This window comes from Notolabrus celidotus, chromosome 19, assembly GCF_009762535.1.
Source record: "Notolabrus celidotus isolate fNotCel1 chromosome 19, fNotCel1.pri, whole genome shotgun sequence".
NCBI classification, from domain to species: Eukaryota; Metazoa; Chordata; class Actinopteri; order Labriformes; family Labridae; genus Notolabrus; species Notolabrus celidotus.
Window position 1 is genome coordinate 7,589,925 of NC_048290.1, and position 23,083 is coordinate 7,613,007.

Here is a 23,083-nt window from a genome sequence, read left to right on the forward strand (position 1 = left end):
GTGTATCGTTAATGCATTTCTTCAAAGCTAATCAGGAAAAGTAGTTACTCCACACACACACACGCACGCACACACACACACTTTATGCCTACAGCTCATAAATACAATCAATCTGATATACAAATATTTGGATAGATTTATTTTAAGCAACATTTCAAATGCAGTTAAATCCCAATTCCTGCCTTTCTTACGACCACTCCTCATCACACTGATACCGTCACATTTCTCGGTGGAGAGACTGAAGCTTAACTCAGACAAAAGACCCTAACATGTATTTGCAGTCGAGTTAATGATGGTCAGGGAGGGCATTAAATCGAGTATCTGAAACAAGCAGCTTCCTGATGCCGCAGACTTTCTCCAACCTGTCAGGGCGGTGACGTGAACGAGTCTCTTTCACGTGTCGTTCAACACACCTCCCTTTTACTGGAGGGCGACCGAGGAGAAGCGAAATAAACACAGCAGACGATGCACATTGACATGATTTCACGCTCACACGAAAAGCTATCTCCAGTCCACGAAAGAACACTGAGGAGCTGCAAACGAAAATAAAAAGACGCCCTTTCCACTAACCATCACGCACACAGTCAGTCAATCAAACATGGACATTTGGACTTTAAGACAGATGAACCTAAGAGAGGACCTGTGATCACTGTGATAAAACTTTTACTTCTGCTGTGATCAGCTTGGAGTCGCATCATATCATGCGGTCATAAATGTACATAATGCATCTGGGATAAACCTTTAAATATTCATTGAATTCATATCACTGTGTTTCTGTTTGGATTCAGGAGAAAGCCCTTCAAGAAAAATCTGTGCCTGTTAAAAAAAAAGAAAGAAAGAAAAGAAAAATCACCACCGACGATTTTTGAACCAAAACAAAAAGATGAAAGAGTGGTTAAGCTCTTGGACAAATCAACATGGTGGAAACTTGTGATTGTGTTCTCATTGGGTGCAGGCAGAAAAAGAAAAGGTCCTTTAGACAGAGAGCAGTATGTCCATGTGCTTCATTTACTTCCAGGTAGGATATCACTCAATTCAACAAGTCTGTTTACACAATCTCTCTGCAAGAAGGTGTTTACTTCAACACTGGGTACTGGCGTTGGCCGCCCAATCGACCGGAGCGGTGTCCACCTCCTGATGGTGCACTTGTCTGAAAAGGAAAGAAAGGAAGAATAAGCCAGAGCTTTATGAAGGTAAAAGGAAGATTTAAGTACAAACTGTCATCTTCACCTGTGCAAACTGTGCAGGGTTATAAAACGTGATGCCGCCGGCGGGTGGTGCTGCCTGGGCAGGATGATTCTGCAAAGGACAAACACATTTACTACAGTATACACGCTGCTGCTGTTACTCCAACACTTCTATGGAACAAAGATGGAGAGGAATGGATTGTAAGCGTTATAAAAGAGAACAGAAGGAAAGTGCTGGAAAAGGGGGATCCACTTTACAGCATTACAAACCAGTGTTTGACATGTTTTAGTAAACATACAAGCTATGTGACGTGTTAATAAAGCGGTGTGTGCGCATGAAGGGATATTAGGGAGTGGTCTTGCAAGCGTCTCCAGCATGCCTTACTCTGATCCGTGGTTCAAGGTTCAAAGATACTTCTCTGCTTTCTGCTGACATGCTAGCAGCTCCACTAGAGGTGTGAAAAAATATTGATACAGCAATATACTGCGATACTTTGACCTCCAGTATGATATCGATATCGATATAACAATAAAGTTGAAAAGTTGTTTTCAAGCAAATAGTTTTGACTTAATTTGTCCTTTCAATTTTGAGTAATATTGTGTGATTAACATTTACACCATCCCTATTTTTTCTTAGTTTACTGTGTAGAATATCGCAATATATCACAATATTGTGATATCTTGATATATCATGATACTATCGTATCGTGAGGTTCTTGGCAATACTCACCCCTAAGCTCCACTGTGCTGTACAGTGGTGCCTTTGGGGTTTATGCTAACATCAGCAATCCAACAAGCTCACAATGTTGGGTGTTTACCATAAGTATGAAGTTTTCAAGCATGAACACAACGCAAACCAGCAGAAAAATTGAACTTGCCTTTTTTTTCTGATTTGACTGTGGCGCTAGATGAATTTATCTTGAGGGAGCCTGCCATCCATCCAATAATTTTCAAGATATTCATTTAAAGCTGTGGTTGGTAGCCACGGAAAACTAGCATGAATTTGAATGTAGCATTTCCTCAGGACTCTGTCTAACCCCTCCCCTCCCCCCTCCACTCGGAGCTCCTCCAAAAGGACGCCCCCGCTCACATGATCATATGATTCGCGACCATATGATCGTGACTGATTCAAAAACCGGTCCTCAGCACATCGTTTGTGTTTTGTCAACTCATGTCTCACTCAGCGGTAAGAAAGCACCAAAAGATTTTCATAGAGAAAGTTAAAAACACAAACAAACATAAAATGTACGCGCAGGAGGCGGGCAGAACGGCAGGACGGGATTTGATTGGTTTCATAATTTGGACCCTAAAGGCAGGGATTGGTTGGTGTTTTCCCAGGTTTACTCTGGCTGTAGATGGCAGATTTTTTCTCCGCTCTTTTTTAAGAACACATTATGTATTGATGCCATCGGGACATAAAGATCATTTAAACCAGTATAACAAAAAGTGTATCTAAATCTGACTACCAACCCCAGCTTTAAGAACACAGATCCTATGTCAAGGACCACCATGTATTTAACTCTTGGAGACCATGAGTATCTGTGCAGAATTTCTCCTTTGCTACTTTTAAGGAATTTCAGTTTGGCCGGGTAGACCAACGTTACAATCCAGAGTCATGCTGCTGGCATGCTATGCTAACTTATATCAAATTCATTACAGTCTCTGCTCAGCTTGCATTACTTTCTGGACTCAGCTGCTACGGACATGCCAGACTCCAGTGGTAACAACTACTACTATCTGTCTCATCACTATCATCTCTCTCTCTCTCTGGATCTCCTCCATCCATCTTTCCAACCCCAACTCAGTCTCAGCAGATCTGTGTCTAACATGAGTCTGCTTCTGCTGGAGGTTTCTGCCTGTTAAAGGAAGTCTTTCCTTGCCAATGTAACTTGCTAAATGCTGCAAAGTGCTCTGCTCATGGTGGATTAAGATGAGATCAGACTGAGTCTTACCCTGTCTTGATGTTGGGTGTTTGTTAATAATATAACAGAGTACGGTCTAGACCTGCTCTGTTTGTAAAAGCGTTTGTTGTGATTTGTTGCTGTATAAATAAAGATTGTTTGATTGGTAACAGACACACAGAGTCATGTCAGTAATGCTGGAGACAGCAGGCAGGAAGGTGAGCAGGCAGGCAGGCGTCCTAGGCTGGCGTGATGGTGAAGCGTCAGGTGCAACACTGTGAAGCAGGTTACCCACGTGGGGTCTATGTGGGGTGTCATGCACAGGGGGTGAGAGTGGACCGCTGGAGGCCCAGCTAGAGGTACCTGGTTTAAATGCTGACTCACTTCACGTGATAAAGAACTCATTGAGCTAGAACGTGAGAGCTAAAGAGAGCAGGAGGGAAATAAACAGAAGACAACAAAAACACAAACCACAAACCCAGATTAATAAATCCCATGCGTTTAAAGATTAGACTCCACTTTACACCAGCTCAGATTGAAAATAAATGAACCAGCATGAAAATGATTACTGAAAAAAGTAGTAGATATTGGCACAGAGGTTCTACATTTCATTAAGGGTGCACATTTAGCATGATTATGGACACATTTTAAACTGACGTGCATGCAGTCTCATGACCTTTCCAAACTCTTCTACATCAACTTCATTTACACAGAGCAGCAGAGTGCACGCACTGGCTGTTAGAGTGTTGAGCTTCATGGTTTAGCGATAGCATGATGGTACTAGGGTGGCCTCGGTGGCAAGCTGCTAGAATCGGTTTGTCTTACCTCTCCAGACTGTGAGCCATCAGGCACAGGAGGACCTTCTGGAGCAGGCGGTAACAACGTGGGGTTGAACATCTGGAGGGTTAAGTGAAGAGAAACAGAGGATGAGAATAGAAAACAAATCCTTCCTCTCACCTATAAAGCTCTGTATGATTGGGCACACTCAAAGAGTAGTATGGGAGGCAGACCCTTCAAATATCAGGCTTTTGAATCATCCACCAGTCAGGATCAAGAGGCAGACATCTTCTTAGCACACAGAGTAAGTTTGAGACTTTCTTTTCAGATAAAGCTTATTGTTGGTTCAGGCTTTCACCAGTCCTTAGTTATGCTGCTATAGGCTTAGACTAACTGATAACTTGACACTGAGGTCCATTCCCTTTATCTCTCTATCTGAATCCATTTATGCCCCACTGATGCATGTTACCGACTTTGAATCTTCCTGGAAGTTTTTGTGCTCCATGTGTTTTAGGTTCCTGCTACCATGAACCTGCTTGACTACAATTACTTCACTTATCCCCATCCATCACTCATATTATCATTGTATTAGTTGTTACGGCAAACATGAAATCTTTTTATGATTGGTATTTTAACCATAACTCTGTATTATCTGAAGTTGTTCTGTTTGTTACTATCATTCCATCTCTTTTCGTGTGCCCCTCTATCCCACGCTCTTGGCCGATCTGTTCCTGGCAGATGGCAGTTCACCATGAGCCTGGTTCTGCTCCAGGGTTCTGCCTGTTAAAAGCAAGTTTTTTTCATGATAGTTTTGCCAAATAATACCAAGTGCTGGTTTGCATGCATGCATGTGTGCATGGTAGTTAAGGTCCCTTTAAAGACTACACTCTGGACCTGCTCTTCGTGCAAAGTGTCCTGAGATAACTTTTGTTACAGTTTAACACTAAATCAATATTGTTTTGCTGATGGTTGACTGAGTAGAGCTTCAGCCTCATTTGAACTCACTGAATTACATTATACATTACAATGTTCTATCTTTACAGATTAGGATTAAGGAAAACTAAAATACAAAAAAAAAACCATTTGACTTCTTTTTTTTTAATTCTGACTTTAAATCCGAATTCTGAGATTAAAGTCAGATTTTTTTTTTTTTTTTTTTTTTAAGTTAGATTGTTTCTTTTTATTTACTGGCCTTATCTTCCCCCAAAACAATGTTGGTGTCCCTAATCCACCTCTGTAGATCTTAGGTTCACTATTTGAAAAAGAAAGTTCTGCATTCTAAATACCAATTTTCATTCTTGCAGCATTATAAGGGAAGATTGATACAACTCTCACCTCTTCAAAAATGGCATCACCAATGATTTAAAAATAAAGAGGTATAGATACCTGTGGAGCAGTGCTGGTGTTTGGTGAATTCTGCTCCTGGTGTCCTCCTTCACTGCCCTCTAAAGGTTGCTGATCGTCTGGAGCTACAACAGAGAAATACAGAAGCATTGAAACCTTTTATCGTATTACTTAACAGTACAGAAGCTCCTTTAGCTACAGGAGAAAACCCACATCTGGCTGTGCTGTTACACACATAAACTAAGCTTATTTTACAATCATCCTTCAACTGAACTGGTTATGAGATGACACTCACCTGAACTAGGCACAAATAGGTTAGCAGGCATGGGCATCGGAGCCAAAGGAGCAAAGATGTCTGCAGGAGCAGGCGCTAACCCGCCCGCTTTTGTGGTGTTACTGGGGTTCAGAACATCGACATATCTGCTCCTTGCGCCTAAGAAAAGAAATACACAAGTCTCCTTTATTCACGTAACACTCCTTAATTAAGAGAAGTCAAGTTTTCGGTGTTTCTTTTCCAACCAGAGGCTGAAATGTTGAACCTCCATCTCACCTGCTTTCCTGGAAAACATGTTAACAGGAGGACCACCACCTGGGGGTCCACCAGGCCCTCCAGGCGGGCCGCCAGGCATCGGAGGCCTCATCATGGGGAAGCCAGACGGAGGTGGTGGAGGAGGTTTATACTGCAGGATAAAAAAGAAGTGGATGATCTGTAAAGCCTTCAGGTGCTCAAATACAACTAACAAGCAAATGTCATTCTGGATTATCCCACAAACCTCCTCTTCAGGCGCGTTTAAGTCCACCCATTTCTGCTTCTGCTCATCCCAAACAATCTGACAAAGAGAACGTCACTTCTATCAGTGCTGGTCAAAGAAACCACAGAAGAAGAACGTGCATAAACATAACGGTACTTACAGATTTGTTTTTGTCATCTGGTAAGTGAGCCTCGTTCTTCCCCTTCCCATAGATCCACCTGATCAATCCACCGAGACCACTCTGCGGAAAAGAAAGCACACTGGTCACATGCGAACCCTTTAGGAGTCCTGATTGAAGACCTGAATGCTGAGGTGTGAACAGGAACCTTTTTAGGGGAGTCCTTCCTGGCTTGTTTCACTTCCTCTTTGCGGGGCTGTTCGGGGATCGAGGGTGGAGGTGGAGAGGCCTGCTTGACTGAGTTGCTTCGCTCTCGTCCTCCAGAGTGAGTGGAGGATACAGAGTTGTTGCGGGAGCGCCGTCCTGGACCCTGTAGACCAGGAAATACAGTCAAAATCAAACATACACAATTCCTGAGGGCTTCTATATATGAAGACCTTGTTGTTGGGTTTAACTCGACAGCCTTCCCTGTATTCTGTGTCCTGATTGTAACGTAATGTTTTTGTGTCTCACTTATCTAGCAGCTGATTTTCTGCATACATCGTTAAACTGTGATTGCGGCAATGTAAAAGAAGTGCCAAAGGGAAGCTCTTTGCTCTTAGCTGTACTGCTAGTACAAATATATAACAACAGTCTGCTCCACACATCTCTCAAAACAAACTTTGGGATAAATACACCTGGGTGGAATTGCAAAAAGAATACACTGGTATGCATTTGATTGCCACTGTGGACCAAATCTGTATGTCTAGTGTCCTAATGATGTAATCTGACTGGTGTGTGCATTTATTTTGAGGTGGGTGAAAGAAAGACAACCTCTTATGATTCTAATTGTTTGCAGGATGCATAGAGAAGATGTTCCTAGTTACATTTGATAAGGTAATGTTCCTATTCATATACCTTGTTAAGCCCAAAACTTACAGGATTTACTGTTATAGTTATTTTGTTGATAATAGAGGTTGGGCAATATGCCTAAAATTAATATCACTACATTTTTAAGCTGTATACCGCTGTATTACAAAACTAAGAGGGATCAAGTATGTGAAAGCATATTGACTCGCTATGACCCCTTCTCTCCCTCTCAAACAAGCTTGTGTTATTGCAATACTCCACTCATGCTTGTGCCTGAGACTAGAGAAATATGTTCTATAATCAGCTGTGTGGCGAGTTCTCAGTACGTTTTATCTTCTAACTAAATCTGTGTGATCTCAATTTTTGTTTTTCTCCTGCCCCTGTTTGTATTTTTATACACCTATTTTATTTTACAGTTTGAGTTGTGTTACGTTCCAGCTGAAAACATACTATTTCCTGGCAAGGCTGTTTCAGCATAAAGGTCCACCAGAGCAACGTCCGTGGACTTTAATTGTGAGGAATCCATCAGGAATTAAATGTGTTTAACATGGAATTAACTGAGCTTTAGTGGAGCGACAGTTTGCAGTAATTGCAGCAAGTTACAGTATTTACAGCCGCTCTTGTAACCACAAGTCACAGCCAATCACTTAAACACGTCAAGCTCAAGACAACCAAGTCGTCAGTTGAAACACATCTGTTTGTTTATCATGCTGATTATTATTGTTTTCTCTAAAGAAAGTAACATCTTAAATAGCCATCCCTGGAATTTTTTGTATAATCCATAATAATCCGAATCGTCCTTTATTCCAGTCAATATTGTATTGTCAGAAGAAAACTTCTCCTGCGTCCCTGTAACTCCGGTTAACTTTTAACTCACTGACAATCTTTGCCAGGGTAAATATTTACTACAAGTCGACCCTCCTGTCTGGTTTGTTAGAGGCATAGAGGTGCCAGCATTGAATTGAGAATATCTTACATTCAGTCACAACTCATCACAGTCTGTGTAGGTATGTTTAATTATAAACATACCATATGCATTGAAGATTGTGAAGTAGTCCTTGATCTCCTTCCAGGACCCTGTAACACCAAAAACAAAGACTGAGTTATCATTTTCTTCATGTGTCTAAAACAAAGATAAGTTAACTTCTACTAGCAGATCATTTCTAAGCCTCTCAGATAAAAAAGTAAACAAGTATTTATTTTTAGATACTGACCATGTGAGCCATTTGGTCATAGAAGTCATCCTGAGGTGTGAGGGAGCTCCTGGGAGGAGAGGATGACATTGGTGGGCTCATGTGCATCTCTCCTGGGGAATGGGGCAGCTGCTCTGCATGTGGCATGTGCGCAGGAGAAGGGGGCATATGCGGGGACATATGTGGAGGCATCTGGAGTGTTGGAGGGAGCATCCGTATGGGTGAATGCGGCACTTGAGGAGGGGGCATGTGTGGGGTCATGTGTGGGGGCATGTGTGGTGTCATGTGTGGTGTCATGTGGCCCATTTGAGGAGGTGGGGGACCAGGCTGCTGCTGCTGCTGCTGCTGCTGCTGATGGGCTCCTGGATACATTTCTGACTGCTCAGGTTGAGGTTGGAAGGGAGGAGGGGCAAAACCAGGGTCCTGTGGAGGGTAGCCTGGAACCGGCATGTGGCCTTGTGGTCCAGCGGGGGGTACTGGGTAAAACTGGGGAACTTCATTTGGAGGTTGAGGAGGGGCCATCCCGTCTTGAAGGATGGAGGTAGGGGCTAAGAGAAAATGAGGATGGAGAGGTTGGATGCATTTTGAGTCTGGATCACAGTTAAAAGAAAACAAACACAAGGCTTCAATCCACACAAACCTGGAGGCATCAGCTGAACTCCGGGTGGAGAAGTTCCAGGCAGTAATGAGCTCATCAGTGGGTTGTCTGGGGTGTGGCCATCAAACTCTGTAGGCATGTTGTATGGCTCGGTTGGACTTGGCTGGTCCATGTCAGAGCTGGGGCTGCTGCACTCAAACTGTGTGGGCGTGGTTCTGTCTTGACTGTACATGATCGCCCCGGTCTAAAGAAACACAGACGAGCACCAAAGATTTATTACATCGAAACATACCGCAAAGAATGATTACATTAAATAGCTGTGCGGTGAAACTTTGAAGACATTATATGTAAATACAATTGTTTGATTTTTCAATGCAATCCAATTATTTTTTCTACACTTTCTGTACTTAACATGAAATTCAGGGAGTAGGAAATGCTTAAACATTTTAAAATAATATCACTTAAACAGCTTAAAAGTAGACAAAAGTATAAACACTTCAATACTTCTTCAAAACCACATATTTTAGATTATAAAACCCTTGTTTTTTTTACACTTGCTGCATTTTAAGTAGCCAATCACAGCTTTTAAAAAAACATCTACAATCAGTACTTCTTTAACTGTTATTTATATTTCTAAATATTAAGGATGTGAAAGGGTTAATATTCTTAATCATGATTTAACAGCTGATCTCAACAGCTAATCGCAATTAATTGCAAGTGCAATCACATGTCTACAATTCCATGATTTCACATTTCCAAACCCCCTTTAAGTCCATGTCAACAGTGTTAAGCAGTGTTACTTTTCTGTCTGCGCTGGACAACGGTGATGTCTTATATATGCACACCTCTGCTCACAGCTTGCACACGCTGGATACTGTATACCATGGAGCTTTGAGGTTTAACACAAATTTAAAACTTAGGACTCTTCACTGCGTGCTGTACTCAAGAGTAGGATGGTCTTCCCTGTCGTCACGCGGCTAAAAACATCATCATCTTCTAATCTATGTGTATCTTAGGTCTACTTCCCTCTTACCTCCTCACCTACATTGCACAAAAGAACTCATTAACTCATAATCATCGATCTCGGGATCTTTTATTACTATCTGTTCCGAGGGTCGGGACTGAACATGGACAGAAAGGCCTTCAGGTTTGCTGCTCCCTCGACCTGGAATGCCTTATAAAAGGATCTGAAGCTTTGTGGTCTGATAACTTTGAATGCTATGAAGCGGCCCTTAAATGACTTGAAGGCTTATGCATCTGTCTGCAGATGTTTTTGTAACTTGTGCTGTTTTTCTGGAGATATTTGTTGTGTAGCTCTTGTATGCATCTGCGATTTTTTATTTTTTTCTTCTCCTCACCTTGATCTGTCCATCAAGCTTTCTCAGGTGAATAAGCCAACCAGGCTCATTGAACAGCTCCTGCTCCGGCTTCTCTTTCAGTTGTGGATCAAAGAATCGCAGCTTTTCAGACATCTGTCAACAATAAAACAAAAGACACAAAACAAAAACTTTTAGAGTCTTTCAACTTTAACAAATCTGTAAGAATCTGAGCAGAGATGGTATCCAGAGAGAGCCGAGAGGAGTGAACGCGTACCTGTATGATTTGGCTTATGAAAACAGGAGAGTAATATGAAGGCTGCATGAGAACGGCCTTAGAGATGACTTCACAGTAATGGAAGGCCTGAGCACTCAGGCCGGCTTCAGCCAAACGGCATGCATAGATCAACTTGAACACCTAGTAGGAGAAAAAAAAAAACAGAGTCATACCTCAGTTGTATAATCCTGAATCTGGACACTTTCATGTGCATATCTATGTATCTGTTGATACTTAAGATATCTACCTGGAAGTTAGGCAGTGAACACGGCAAGGAGCCAAGAGACTGAGCGTACTCGTAGGCTTCAGTCCTCTGGATCGCTTCATTGGTTGCAAATTGGTTAAAAGGTAAACTGAGGTAAAGAGACAAAGTGAGAATGATGTGTAAGCTTCATAATACAGCGCCTTACAATTGTGTCTTCAGTTTTCCTGTCTCTGTCTCTTACCTGTGGTTAGAGCCAATCAGAACCATCTTGGTGCTTTTCTTTGTGAAAACTCCCAGACCCACTTGAGCCATCAAATAGCAGAAGTGAGCGGCATCAATCAGCCCCTTGGAAGCTGCAACAACACAAAAGAATGGAAACAGAATTGAAGTTTCTATCTTTGTGGAGAGTGGATTCTCCTTCTTTTAGTTCAGCACTCTGAGATATAGTGTTTTACCCAGAGTGTCGCCCATGGTGGTGATTGTGCGAGTGTCCAGGTCCAGGGTGTGCGTGAGGTTAGACAGCACCATGGCCAGGTGAGGGCGCCAGTCACCCCACTTCTCCTCCCCGCAGCACTACACATGAGAACACAAATGTCAACAACAGAGAACAGAAACAACACTTCTGCAACTTTTGTGAAGAGGAGTTGAGAAAAAAACGCTGAGGCAAAACTTACAGTGGCTGAAGCCGGCATCCTCCCTGACATCAGCTGGTACACCGTCTGAAGAGGGTCATTGATGGGCAAACTGTTTGCAAACCTAAACAAGGACAAAGAAATTAAATAAATATCATATTGATGATTTTAAAATAGTTAGCAAAATAAAGGTGTAAGAGTCCCAGCAGATTATTTACCTGGTCATGACACGAGCATGCGTCCTGTTGTCCATTTTACTGGCTAACAGCAGTGCATGGCCCCACAGACCGACCTTCATAGCAGCTTCTAGTGCATCCTATTTCACAAACAAAAAGACACTCCTGTCACATTTCTAAAGGTATTGGTTTAATCCACTGTAATACAGAGGAGGCTGTTTCTTTACCTTCTTGCGGCCGAACAGTAGCAGCTCCCTGAAGCGCTCTGTTTCCTTGCCAACATTCTCAGGAACGGTCATGAAGGTATCAGACAGCAGGGACAGCGGTCCGGCCCCCGGCTCTTCCTCAGCTCGCTCCAGAGGCTCGTTGTTGAAATCAATCAAGTTGGCTTCGTTGGGACTTTTACCCGGCAGCCAGACAGAGCGGTGCTCCTTCATCAGGAGATCAGCGATGTCTGTGCCCACCACAGTCTAAAGAGAGTCCACAGACAAAGAGAGATTCCTCTCAGGCAAATGTTCAGTCACATTCTGACATATCCCCAATCGTTACTGCGCACTCTTACCCCGTTCTGTCTGCAGAGCAGCATGATGAAGTCCCAGAGCAGACGGGCAGAGTCTCTGTCTAACAAGTCGTTGTCACGAGAACACTCCAGGGCTTTGTTCTGGGAGAACTTTATCACGTCCACCTTGTGGGTCTCCTCTCTGATGGACAGGACACAAAACGTGAGAAGGCTCGGCTGTAACTCAAACTAGTGCTGACTATAATATCAAGACTCAAAACAACACAAAACATTTATTATTCCGGGAATCAGAGAGAGAGAGAGAGAGAGAGAGAGAGAGGCAGAGGAAGTGCACAAGTATTGAGACAGACTAATGTATTGATTTTTTTTTTTATGACAACATAATCATTATTGGGCAAGCCGTCAAAAGCTAAAACCTCAGAGCTGAAGCACACAGAGAGGATATTCACTTACTTTACAAGAGGTCCGGGGAAGGATCGCAGCTCCACCTGATCTTGGGTATCTTGCAGCATAGTCTGCAAATACAAACAATGTTTATAACAACACTTTTTACAGCTTTAAGTTTGCAAATTTGTCTTAAAGCTTCTCTTGGTAGTCGTGATATAAACATCCGTTCTGAGAGAGATTTAGAATGACTACACTCGAATGTAACCCCGCCCACTAAAGATCATTGTGCACGTTCTATGAGGAAGTAGTGGCTTCCCAGCCAATCAGGGCGACGTAGTGGGGCCGCCACTCGACCAATCAGGACAGAGAGTTGGGGAGAAGCTCTGATTGGTCCGTGATAAGGGGAACAAGGGGAATAATAACATTGCTTGATACAAAGGCATTGGAAAACGCAGAGATTTGCAATAGTCTCAAATTGCTTCACTTAAAGAGGAGTACTGATTGGTATTATGACATTTCTCCAAACCCAGCAGAAAAAAGTACATTTTTTTTTACACCATTCCTACCAACAGCAGCTTTAAAAGGAAAAAAAAAAGTATTTTCAAGAGCCTGAAGAAATAATAAGTGCTCATTTTTTCGTTCAAGTCTACAGGTAACAGGGGTTTCAGAAACACCACTCTGTGTCGCAGGGACAAAAGGGAGTCTCTTCTTTTAAAAAGGTGTTTTTGGGACCATTTCTCTTTTATTAGACAGGACAGCAGAGAGACAGGGGATAAAATGTGAGGAGAAGAGAGGTCAGAGGGGTGAGGTCAGGAGTCGGACATACACGGGGCTCATGCCTTAACCACTGAGCTAAACCTGCATCCCTAAAGGAGATTAATGAGTCTTAAAGAGTCTTCTCGAAGGCACACCATCTCAGTTACAGACATGTGTTTGGCTAAGGAACAAAAAAGCAGAATATCAGAACACTTTAGTTCCTGCATTCTGGTGAGTCATAACGCATCATTTTTCCATGTCAGCATTAAGTTATGAGACTCATTCTCTTTATCTTCATTATCTCTTTGATTATCTTGTACAACTATTTACAAGCATTTAGAGTAAATATGAAGTCTTTAGAGATACAGTATGCACAAAATACTTAAAGGTAGACCTCATCAAACATTTTTAAACACCTCTGAATTGAATGGTGTAACAGGCCGGTAGTTTAAGGGAGCCACAGTCTGCTCTGTTGTCATTGTGCAGACTTCAAAACACTGATGCTGCTTCAAAGTGTATGACACCAGTATAATGGAACACAACATTAACACCCCATGTTTACATCCTCTCTTGCAGTAACTACCCCTTCATAGAATAATAACACAGGAGCAAATCCTTTGGTTTGGTGTTGACGTACTGTTCAGTCTGTTAAAACCGTACCTCCATGTTGTAGATGTCTACGAGCGCAGGCTGCCCAGCAGAGGGGAGATTAGGCAGGACTTGCACCAGGTGACCACCAGGTCCAAAGCGAGCACATCGATGGGGGATGGTGAACTTCTCCGGGGTTGCAGGGCGAGGAGGAGCTGGAGGGAAAAATTATCAGTCAGGTTAAGAGCGAACGATTAACCGAGTGTCTACGTTTGAAAGAAGTCTGGTATTGTGAGCTTACGTTGTTCAGGCGCGATCCAAGTGCTTTCTGTGGGGTACTCAGAGGGATAGAGGTACTGGCTGTAGTTCTGGGTTGCATCAGTCTGGTTCGGGTACTGTCCATAGGAGTAGTCAACAGCCAGGGTAGACGCTGTGGTGTCATAGACTGCAGACACTAAGTCAGGCTGGCTTCTGTACGCCTGGCTCTGCAGGGTGAGAAGACAAACAGGGACAGCTTTTAAACAGAGGGACAAATAAAGACAGAGCAAAACAGTCACACACTTCAAAGATCAGGAACCAGAAGTTGAGAGACATAAGTGATCATTTTGAGACATGACGATGAGCCTGCACAATACAAACATTTGATGCAGCCGCTATCAGCTATCCACCATCTTTCAGTACATTAGTGGCAATCCTAAAATTGTGGAGGAATGTCAAGAATGAAGCAGCTGACAACCAGAAGCGGTCATGAGACTACTTGAAAGCATAGCTTATAGTAAAGTGTCAATGCTACAGGGAATATTATGGAGACGCTTAACAATGTGTAACAGAATCAAATCCATGCATCTCTCTGCAGGATAAGAAGTTTTATATGACTGTGATGTGAGTGTTTCAGAAAATATGAAGCTGAATTTCACTCCTATCAAATTGGAGGAGAGTACGTTATGAGTATGTTTATCATTCTTTAATTAAGACATCAATATATGGCCCCAACGATTTAATCATTGTATCTAACAAGTGATATACAACTTCAGATTCTTGTCAACACAGCCAAGTTCTGTACCGTACATATTCTTCCAACAAGCCAGTCATCATACCAGTATATGTATCATTTGGGGAGTCGCTTTACCCAAGTGGTTAAGTCACACGCCTATAGAATGTATAATTCATGGACGTAGTGTCCGTGACGTCACCCATCTGTTTCTGAAGCGCTGTTTTGAAGCCTATTGTCGGTGGGAGCCATATTGGAAATGCTGAACTCAACCTAAGTGCTGTCAAGTGACGTAAAGAGGCGGGCTTTGAGCCTCCTAGCCAACATCTGCAGTGTTCCCACCTGTCAATCAAGTCAGCTGTGCCTCTCATAATGGAAAACTCGTAATCTTAATATCTTGGAAATTGCTGCGTTATGAAAAAATTCACCCCCGGATCGAGAAATCAGCTATCCAGACTACACTCTGTAAACATGTTTATTTCTGCTGTAAAGATCGGCTTTTTTGAATTGGTGTGTATGTGGTTTCCGGTACTTCTGAAGCCAGCCTCAAGCGGACACTCGAAGAACTGCACTTTTTAACACTTCCACATTGGCTTCAATACACAGAATCCAAATCCAACGTGGAGCCCTTCACCACATGTCAACGCATTCACTCTCCCTCCAAGTATCCTGCTCTATCTACTGTCCTATCCTATAAATAAAGATATAAAAGCCCCAAAAACAAGCTTAAAAAGAAAACAAGTTTGATCTGAAGTAACTTTGCTTCAAATGCTAACCTCCAGGACTTTCAAATGCAGGGCAAACAGTGCTGTCTTTATCTTGAAGGGGGGAAAAAAGTGCTACCAATAAGCCATAAAGGGCAATTCAACAAAAGATGCATTCAAAAGCAAACCAAACAGTAATGTCCAGTCACGACGATGACAGCAGACAAAAAATAAGTTCAATTTGAGAATAGCTGGACAAACACTGAGGGAGTGCAATACCTTAAAGATGACAGTTAAATAGATTGAAGAGATTAAACAGACTAGCACAGCATGACAGGCCCTGATTCAATCATGGGTTAATAGGATGGATGGGAAATGTCTTTAGGAAGAGGGCTGCTGAGAGAGAGATCCTGAATGGTTGAGCCAGCAGCAGGAAGCACAGCGGTGTTAGTCCTCTGGGGATTTATTGCAGTTTTTCTGAACAACCTTTATATCTGCATATAAATGAGTTTAACAATGTAGAAGTAAGGAGAGCCATTTGTGTGACTGAATTTTAAAATCGTGCCTTAAACGTGTCCCCAAGTGTAACCCACCCAACCCACTCACCTGTTGCGAGCGTGAGCTGAAGCTGCTCCGTCTGCTGTGGTGGCTGTGGGAGCTGTGCACACTGTGTGCCGACTGCTCGCTGTGGACGCTGCGTCTGTCAAAGTCATCGCCATACATCTCTCCACGGCGGCGGTAATCGTCGTCAAAACTGGCATCGTAACCAGGATAGTACCTCCACTGGTCATCGTAGCCTTCTTTCCTGTTAGATCCAAACAGTTGTAGGACAAAGTGATGAATGGAAGTCACAGAAACAGAAGAACACTTGTTTTTTCAGGACGTGTTAACTGCAGAACTTTTACATCATAGCAGCGATATGCAATTTAGAGTGTGCAAATTGTTCTCTCAGCATACCTGGGAGGAGGAGGAGGAGGAGGATAAGCCTGTTGATTATAGTAGTCTCTGCCTCTGTAGTTCTGATCATAGTTGGCCCAGTATGACTGATCATAATATCCTCTGTATGCCGGGTCGTACTGTCCATAGTTGTATCCTTCACAGAGAAAGTCAAAGAGGAAGATTAATACAAAAACAGCCATGAGGATTCATTTGTTACATTATTATTTTAGTTCAATTTCAGAGATTGTGAAAGCGATACACATCTAGATTCACATGATAAATTAAAGGCAGCTTTCAGTTGTGTGACTCTTACCCGCATAATCATAGTGCTTGGCATAATCTGCATAATATTCATTGTAGGCACTCCGGTTTGCTCTCTGGTACTCTTCAGTATAACCTTGCCTGAAGGAGAGAGCAAAACAAACCATCAGATTCACAGATCCAGAACTACATAGTGTATCTAAACCACCTTGATGGTGTTATGTTCATCAAATAACACAAAATCAACCTTTATAACTGCCTAAGGAAACTTAAAAGACAAAGAGTAATAATGATGCCATGGGAAGGATGTTTCACTGACCTGGACGAGGGCCTGTCAGAGTACTGACTGGTTCTGGAGCTGGGTCGGTCTGGCTGTGGCTCTCTGTACTGATAGTTAGGATCACGGTAAGCTTGAGTCTGCCCCTCATATCTGCCATACCAAGAATCTGCTCTGTTCCTGTATTGACCATCCTGATAGATAGACAATGGGATAAACACTTCCATGAGCAGTTATGAATGCATTAGCAGCTCATGCATTTTGCAATTTTAAAATAAAAAACGGAAGAATACATTGATAGAAAGAGATTTCCCCACGTACTTGATAATACTGCTGTGCTCTGGGATCCCCTGGTGGAGGTGGGTACTGGCCAGGAGGATATGGTGCCCTGCTGTCCGGGTATTCTCCATAATTACCATAGTAGCCACCATACATCTGCCCTTGCCCTGGCGGTGGTCCTTGCCCTGGAGGAGGAGGTCCATAGCCTTGCTGGCTGCCTGCAGCAGAGGGCGGTCGAGGAGGCTCTGCAGGACCTGGCATAGGAGCTCCTGGAGGTACTGGTCCTCGAGGCCCCTGAGGGTTTGCAGCAGTGGGAGGAGGAGCACTCCCTGGAGGAGGAGCACTACCTGGAGGAGGAGCACCCCCTGGAGGAGGAGCACTCCCTGGAGGGGGAGCAATCCCTGGAGGGGGAGCACCCCCAGCAGCAGGCCCGTACCCTGTAGGGGGATACTGGCCATGGGGAGGAGGTACTCCACTCACTGGAACAGCAGGTGCATCATTTTGTACCTGCAGAGCAGCCTGAGAATCTGATCTCTTAGGAGGCTCTGCTGGTGACTGGGTGCTTTCAGCTGCTTGGGGGGCTGCTGATGGTACATGTGGGTTAGATGAAGTGGTGGGAATCGGGACAGGGGCAGAGCCCTTCACTCTTACCCCATGCTGAGCATCTTTGGTGACCTGTAGGTAAAATCCATTACTAGATTGTGGGGACTCATGTAGAGAGGAAGGAGGACCAGGTGCTTGGTTTTGGGCTTGTGATTGGTGCATAGAAAAATCAAGCAGTTCATAATTTGATGGCTGATTATGATTAGAGACAGTAGCAGTCGCAAGAGAAGCTGCAGGATTAACTTGGACAGCAGCGTGGCTGTCCCCACCCACTGATTGGCCCCTGGAAAGAGGAGGGCGGACTGGCTGAGACGGCGGTGGAGCTGCGGTTTCTGATGGTGCTGCTTCTGTGGTGTCTCGGGCCAGGTTGAGCGGGCCCGAGTTAGAAGCTAAAGCACTTAAGTTTATTGGTCCAGGGGCAAAAAGTGGATTCTGATTAGAGGTTAATGAAGGCGGTTGGGACGTACTGGCACCGTGTCCCTGTGCTCTCACAGGTGGAGTGGTTTCTCTAAGGCTACTTTGACTGGCTGCCTGAGCAGGGGTACTGAGGGGAATCACGCTGTAATTGGACACAGGCGGGGCAATCAAAACAGGCTGGCGGAGCGAGTCAGACACAAGGAGCGACGCATAGCCGAGGTTGCCTTGAGAGTCGGTCGGCTCGGCCTCACTCACCTTTGGTGGGTTCTCTAGGTTCTCAGAGTGTTGCTGTGGTGTTGGCTGGACTCTCTGTGGGGGCTGCAGGTCCAGAGGGCCATCCTCTGGAGGCTGGATGACCTCAGAACTTGGCTCTCGTAAAGGGGCAAGGACTGTGGGGGCAGCGGGAGCTAAGAGGATATTAGCGCCAAAGCTAGCAGGGTCATTCTGAGCCCACAGAGTAGTGGCGGGGCTTTCACAGGGCCGATTCATCCCAAAAGCACGGGATGACGGTCGGGAGATAGGTAACACCGGTTGTGTCAGATGAGGTACACCACCTAGAGCTCCAGCAGGCAAAGGGTGTCCAGGACCATAAATATTTTCCATGTTATCTGGTGGCTGCTCCAGATTCCCAGGTGTAGAATCTGCACCCCCCTCTGCTACCATTTTAGCCTTGTCAACCTCAGGAGGACGCACCCCAACCCCATGTGAGCGCACAGGTTCAAAAGAGCTGTTTGCACTGGCCTGAAAGATGCCAGTGGGCTTGGGAGGGCTCGGTGTGGGAAGCCACATCTGCTCCAGGGAGCTCTGTCGGGCGTTCATATCTACAGCTGGAGAAGAGTCGATCTGCTCGAAGTAGCCTCCAGCTGCAGCAGCCAGGCTAGCTTCATCAGTGAGTCGTGGGCTTTCCTGCTGAATAAAGGTTCCTACTACTCCCTGATGCCTCCGACCGCTGGTTCCACTTCCATGGCTCATGTTGCTGTAGTTGGACGATACACTGGCAGATCGCATTGGTCTTGGAATGGAATCTGGAGTCTCCAGGTTAGGGCCAGTTTCAAACTGGTCTACTCCATGAACTGCAGTTGCAGCTGGGGTAGTCGGGGTTTCACTGGGCAATACTTCCAAGTTTGGGACACACTCAAAATTCTCAACATGGTCATAGTGGGACTCAGGGGGCCTCTGGGTTGCAGGATGTCCATCATTCATGTATGGTAAGTGTGACTGATCTTGCACAGGTGGTCCTTGGTAATCCAAAGGAGCATCTGGGTGAACACTTTGGGCTGGCGGGTTGCTGTGATGCTGATAGGATCCAGGAACACCATTAATTGCCTTGTTTCTCTCTCCAGCCAGAGTCTCTTCATTTTCCACATCATTGTCTTTGAAGAACATTGAGAGTGTCCCAGAATCTTGAGGGTAAGGGAGTGGGGCTGGGGTAGAGCTCGGCCCAGGCCCTGCATTGGATGCATGATGAGATCCGGCAGATTCAGGTCGGGGCTGCGGAGGGCCCAGGCTGGTGCCCATTTGGTGGTAGCCTGGGTCCTGTGGTGGTTGGTTGAACCATGAGTCCTGGGGGGCAGAGCTTTGGCTGAAGTAGCTCTGAGTCTGGAAGTGTGAATTATGATGCTGAGGTGCATTTGGATCAGGCCACTGTGGACTCTGGCCCATGACAGGATTCTGTGGAGGGTGTGGAGCCTGGGTTTGGGGATGCCCAGGTTGTGTTGAAGGAGGGGGGGGATTTTGATGAGGTGATGGGGCATGGGAAGGGTACATCTGGGGCTGTGGAGGTAAATTAAAAGGTTGTTGTGGAGGGTCACTAGTGGGCTGGAAATAGTTCTGAACTGATGGAGGGCGACTTCCATGATCAGGGGCCCACTGAGAGGAAGAGGTGGTAGGAGGCACTGGCTGGAAGGGGAAAGGCTGAGGAGGGTGTCCTTGAAATTCCATGTTAAAAGGTGTCTGATGCGGTGCCGGGGCTGAGGCCCCATGTTGAAACTCTGTGCCCATAGACGGTGTCTGTTCTCTTGAATTAAAATATCCCTGTTCACTCTGTGAGGGTGCAAATCCCGCAGGACTGGGCGCTGTGAAAACACCAGGGGATGCTGAGCTGTGAGGGTTGAACAGGGTCACCACTGGCAAAGCGGATGGCGCGGGACCCGAGGGAGCAGCAGGGACCGCCTCCAGTGTCTGTGGTTGTGGAGGCAGCCCTGAGCCAGGTTGAGAGTACATGGTGTTAGGTGGGGCTTGCATTGGTGGAGGGTTGCTGTTGGGTATTGTCGGTAGACCACCTGCAGCCATCGGAGGAGGACCTCTTGCAAAAGCAAAAGGGTCTGTCATGGGTTGAGATGTAGGTGGCATCGTGGACGTAGCTGCTGCTGCTGCTGCTGCTGCCGTATGCTTGTGAGGCCTGGTCCTGCGGAACATATTGGGCCCTGACTGAGGAGGAGGAGGAGGGCCGGAGGCTCCTGAAGGACCAGTCCGAGGAGGGGACTGCATTGCTGCAGAGCAAACAGGTCCGAGGACCGGGTCACTCTAGTGGATGTCACTGAAGATATAAAGTCAGGCAAAGCTGGGTAAAGAAAAGAAAAGAGGGAGTGGTTAAGAAAAGGCCAAACATACCGGTGATGGTCTTCACCACACCTTTATTTGTGTTATAATCTCTGATCCTATCTGACGGTTACAACGTGGCAATTTCTACATGGGCTGCAAGTGCACGAAAATAAATACAGTCAGTATAAAGCTAAGAAGAACACACTCATAGATTGTCTGTCAAGCATTCTGGGTAATATAATTTAATTTTAGAGCTTTGCTTATATCCTAATCAAACAGCTTAATACAGGTAATCATGTACACAGCCAATACGTAGGTTGCACCATGGCTGAAATATCTTTAACTGGAATAAAAATGTCATGAAAAAAAAACTAGAATAAGAAAAGAGAGTCATATTTGTAAGTTGCATTCTTAAGTTATCTCTCATATTATAGTAATATAACTAAAACAAGTGGTTCATAGAACACTGTGTGGAAAGAGCTCTGTTAAAGGGTCGATTTGACATCATAATGTGCAATACTTTGATTTCTGGTGCAATACCTCATAACTATGTGCAATATTGTAATTCATCCAATAACATATTTTATTATTATATTCATCTACTACATGTGCACTCTGGCTTAGGCTAAATTAACTTATTTCATGTCCTTAAAAGTACTTCAATACCTCTCTTTGTACAGATAATGTTTTTATTTTATTTAGAAATTTTGGATTTGTGTTTAGGGTTTATATATTCATTGTCCTTACTGTCTTTTTGTGTCCTTACTCTCTTGTTTTTAAGTACCAGTGCTCCATTCACCACGTCAAATTCCTTGTGTGGCAATAAAGCTTTCTGCAATCTTGAATCTTGAATAATCATGACACTAGATGTTATTAAAGACTTTTCTCAGCAGCTGATTTAAGCACATGTGCAGCTTCTAAGCTTCTGTTATTAACTTCAATTATTTTCGATCCATGCAACAAACACAAAACATGCTACCTTAATTAACACCCTTGATTATGAAGTGAATGAGATTATTAGAACCAAGCACAGACACAAACACAGAGCATGACAGTTTGCAGTCCAGGTGAGCCCGAGTCTCACACAGAGATCGTGTAATATTAGAAAGGGAGATCAGTAACACAGACAGTTAGTTAGTCAGGTAGTCTTCCCCAGGTGAGCTCTCACTAACTAATGCGATCCCGGATCTTCCTGACCCCCCCTCGGCTTAGACTCGGCTGTCACCAGGAACCGTTGCAGTGCAGTATGCTAACGTTAGCATTGCTGACTTGCCAACAAACCGACAGTCAACAACTCAGAGTATAAGCTCGTTAACATACATGCTATGGACTTCTTATCATTATCTCACACTTGTTGAACTCTAACTGGTGGCTATTAGTCAAATTCTGACACGATGTGATGTTAAAGTGTCACATTAAACTGGATACAAGTGCTCGGCTCGACAGCTAACGGTATAGCTAGATAGCTCTACATGTCCTGAACGCCTTACCCATCTGAAGCTGCCTGGTTTTACTACAGCCAAGGCCTTCTAAACACAAATGCATTATTATTTTGATCATATGGAACACTGACATGGCATTTGCAGGTTTCTGGACCCTCCTCAAGCCCAAATTAACAGGTTCACTGACTGCTCAGCTAGCTTTAGCATCCGTGCTCCTTTAGCACTGCTGGCTAGCTAGCTTCTGCTAACTCCAGGGGTAACAGTTTCACACCCGCTTTAAACACCATATTCAAACGATCAAACTAAAACAGTGTTAGTAATGGAATGTATCTACCCTTACCCGACGTCGGTAATGTGTAAAGATTTAAAGAGATTCTTACAAATGTGCAGGACAGTGAGTCTGACACACCGCCACCATCTTCAATGAACACATCCTACTAGGCTACGTGTACAAGCCGCGTCACAGGCCAAACAACCGTTGCGTCATCACGGGGCGGGGCTACATGTTAAAGGTCATTTCAGTGTGTTTATTTTTTTGTGAATCTACATTTCTATTTCTTTTATGTTTCATTAATTGATTATTTTGGAACATTTAATTTCCAACAAGACACAACATGATGAATAAGATGTAGAATATTTAAGAACTTTGTTGGATTGAGATTGCAAATGATCTTGACAGCCAGGGCTTGCAGTCAGTTGTGGGCCCCCAAGATACAAAGTACAAAGGCTATTTATACACTATAAATAAAGGGTTTTTTTTAGGCCCTGGTAGTACCAAGAAGTTTACAAAGGCAAATTCTGAAATGTTGAGTTTGTAGAGAGATGTAAAACTAGAAAATATTTGTTATTTGAAAACCAGAAGTGTAGACAGGCTATCTGTAATTTTAAGATAAGATAAGATATACTTTATTTGTTCCCGTTGGGGGAAATTCTTTTGTTACAGCAGCTTACAACACGGGATAGGGGAATACAACAATGTACTAACATAGTTAAAAAATATAATAACAGTAATAATAGCAATGACAAGGTTAAAATATAATAAAATAAAAT

At 44.0% G+C, this 23,083-nt stretch overlaps 1 protein-coding gene across 4 annotated transcripts; it reads right to left on the bottom strand.

The window, feature by feature from the left end:
- Nucleotides 1-118: 118 nt before the first annotated feature.
- On the bottom strand, nucleotides 119-22,493 carry sec16a (SEC16 homolog A, endoplasmic reticulum export factor). Of its 4 annotated transcripts, none has more exons than XM_034709305.1 (31): nucleotides 22,414-22,493; nucleotides 17,070-20,610; nucleotides 16,791-16,942; nucleotides 16,524-16,612; nucleotides 16,229-16,364; nucleotides 15,878-16,076; nucleotides 13,878-14,061; nucleotides 13,649-13,791; nucleotides 12,299-12,360; nucleotides 11,888-12,026; nucleotides 11,553-11,795; nucleotides 11,368-11,465; nucleotides 11,192-11,273; nucleotides 10,973-11,090; nucleotides 10,759-10,870; nucleotides 10,560-10,665; nucleotides 10,313-10,453; nucleotides 10,078-10,191; nucleotides 8,762-8,963; nucleotides 8,143-8,669; nucleotides 7,958-8,005; nucleotides 6,288-6,449; nucleotides 6,122-6,202; nucleotides 5,983-6,039; nucleotides 5,760-5,889; nucleotides 5,505-5,642; nucleotides 5,252-5,334; nucleotides 3,914-3,985; nucleotides 3,452-3,511; nucleotides 1,231-1,299; nucleotides 119-1,150 (listed from the first exon to the last, which is right to left on the bottom strand). In XM_034709305.1, exons 2-31 carry the CDS (start codon nucleotides 20,535-20,537, stop codon nucleotides 1,076-1,078), a joined length of 7,290 nt encoding a protein of 2,429 aa, XP_034565196.1. In that variant the 5' UTR covers nucleotides 20,538-20,610; nucleotides 22,414-22,493; the 3' UTR covers nucleotides 119-1,075. The 4 variants fall into 4 exon arrangements, with proteins under 4 accessions (XP_034565196.1, XP_034565198.1, XP_034565197.1 ...); XM_034709307.1 differs by having other exon boundaries at nucleotides 3,473-3,511; nucleotides 22,414-22,489; XM_034709306.1 differs by having other exon boundaries at nucleotides 22,374-22,469.
- Between the last annotated feature and the right edge of the window lie 590 nt (nucleotides 22,494-23,083).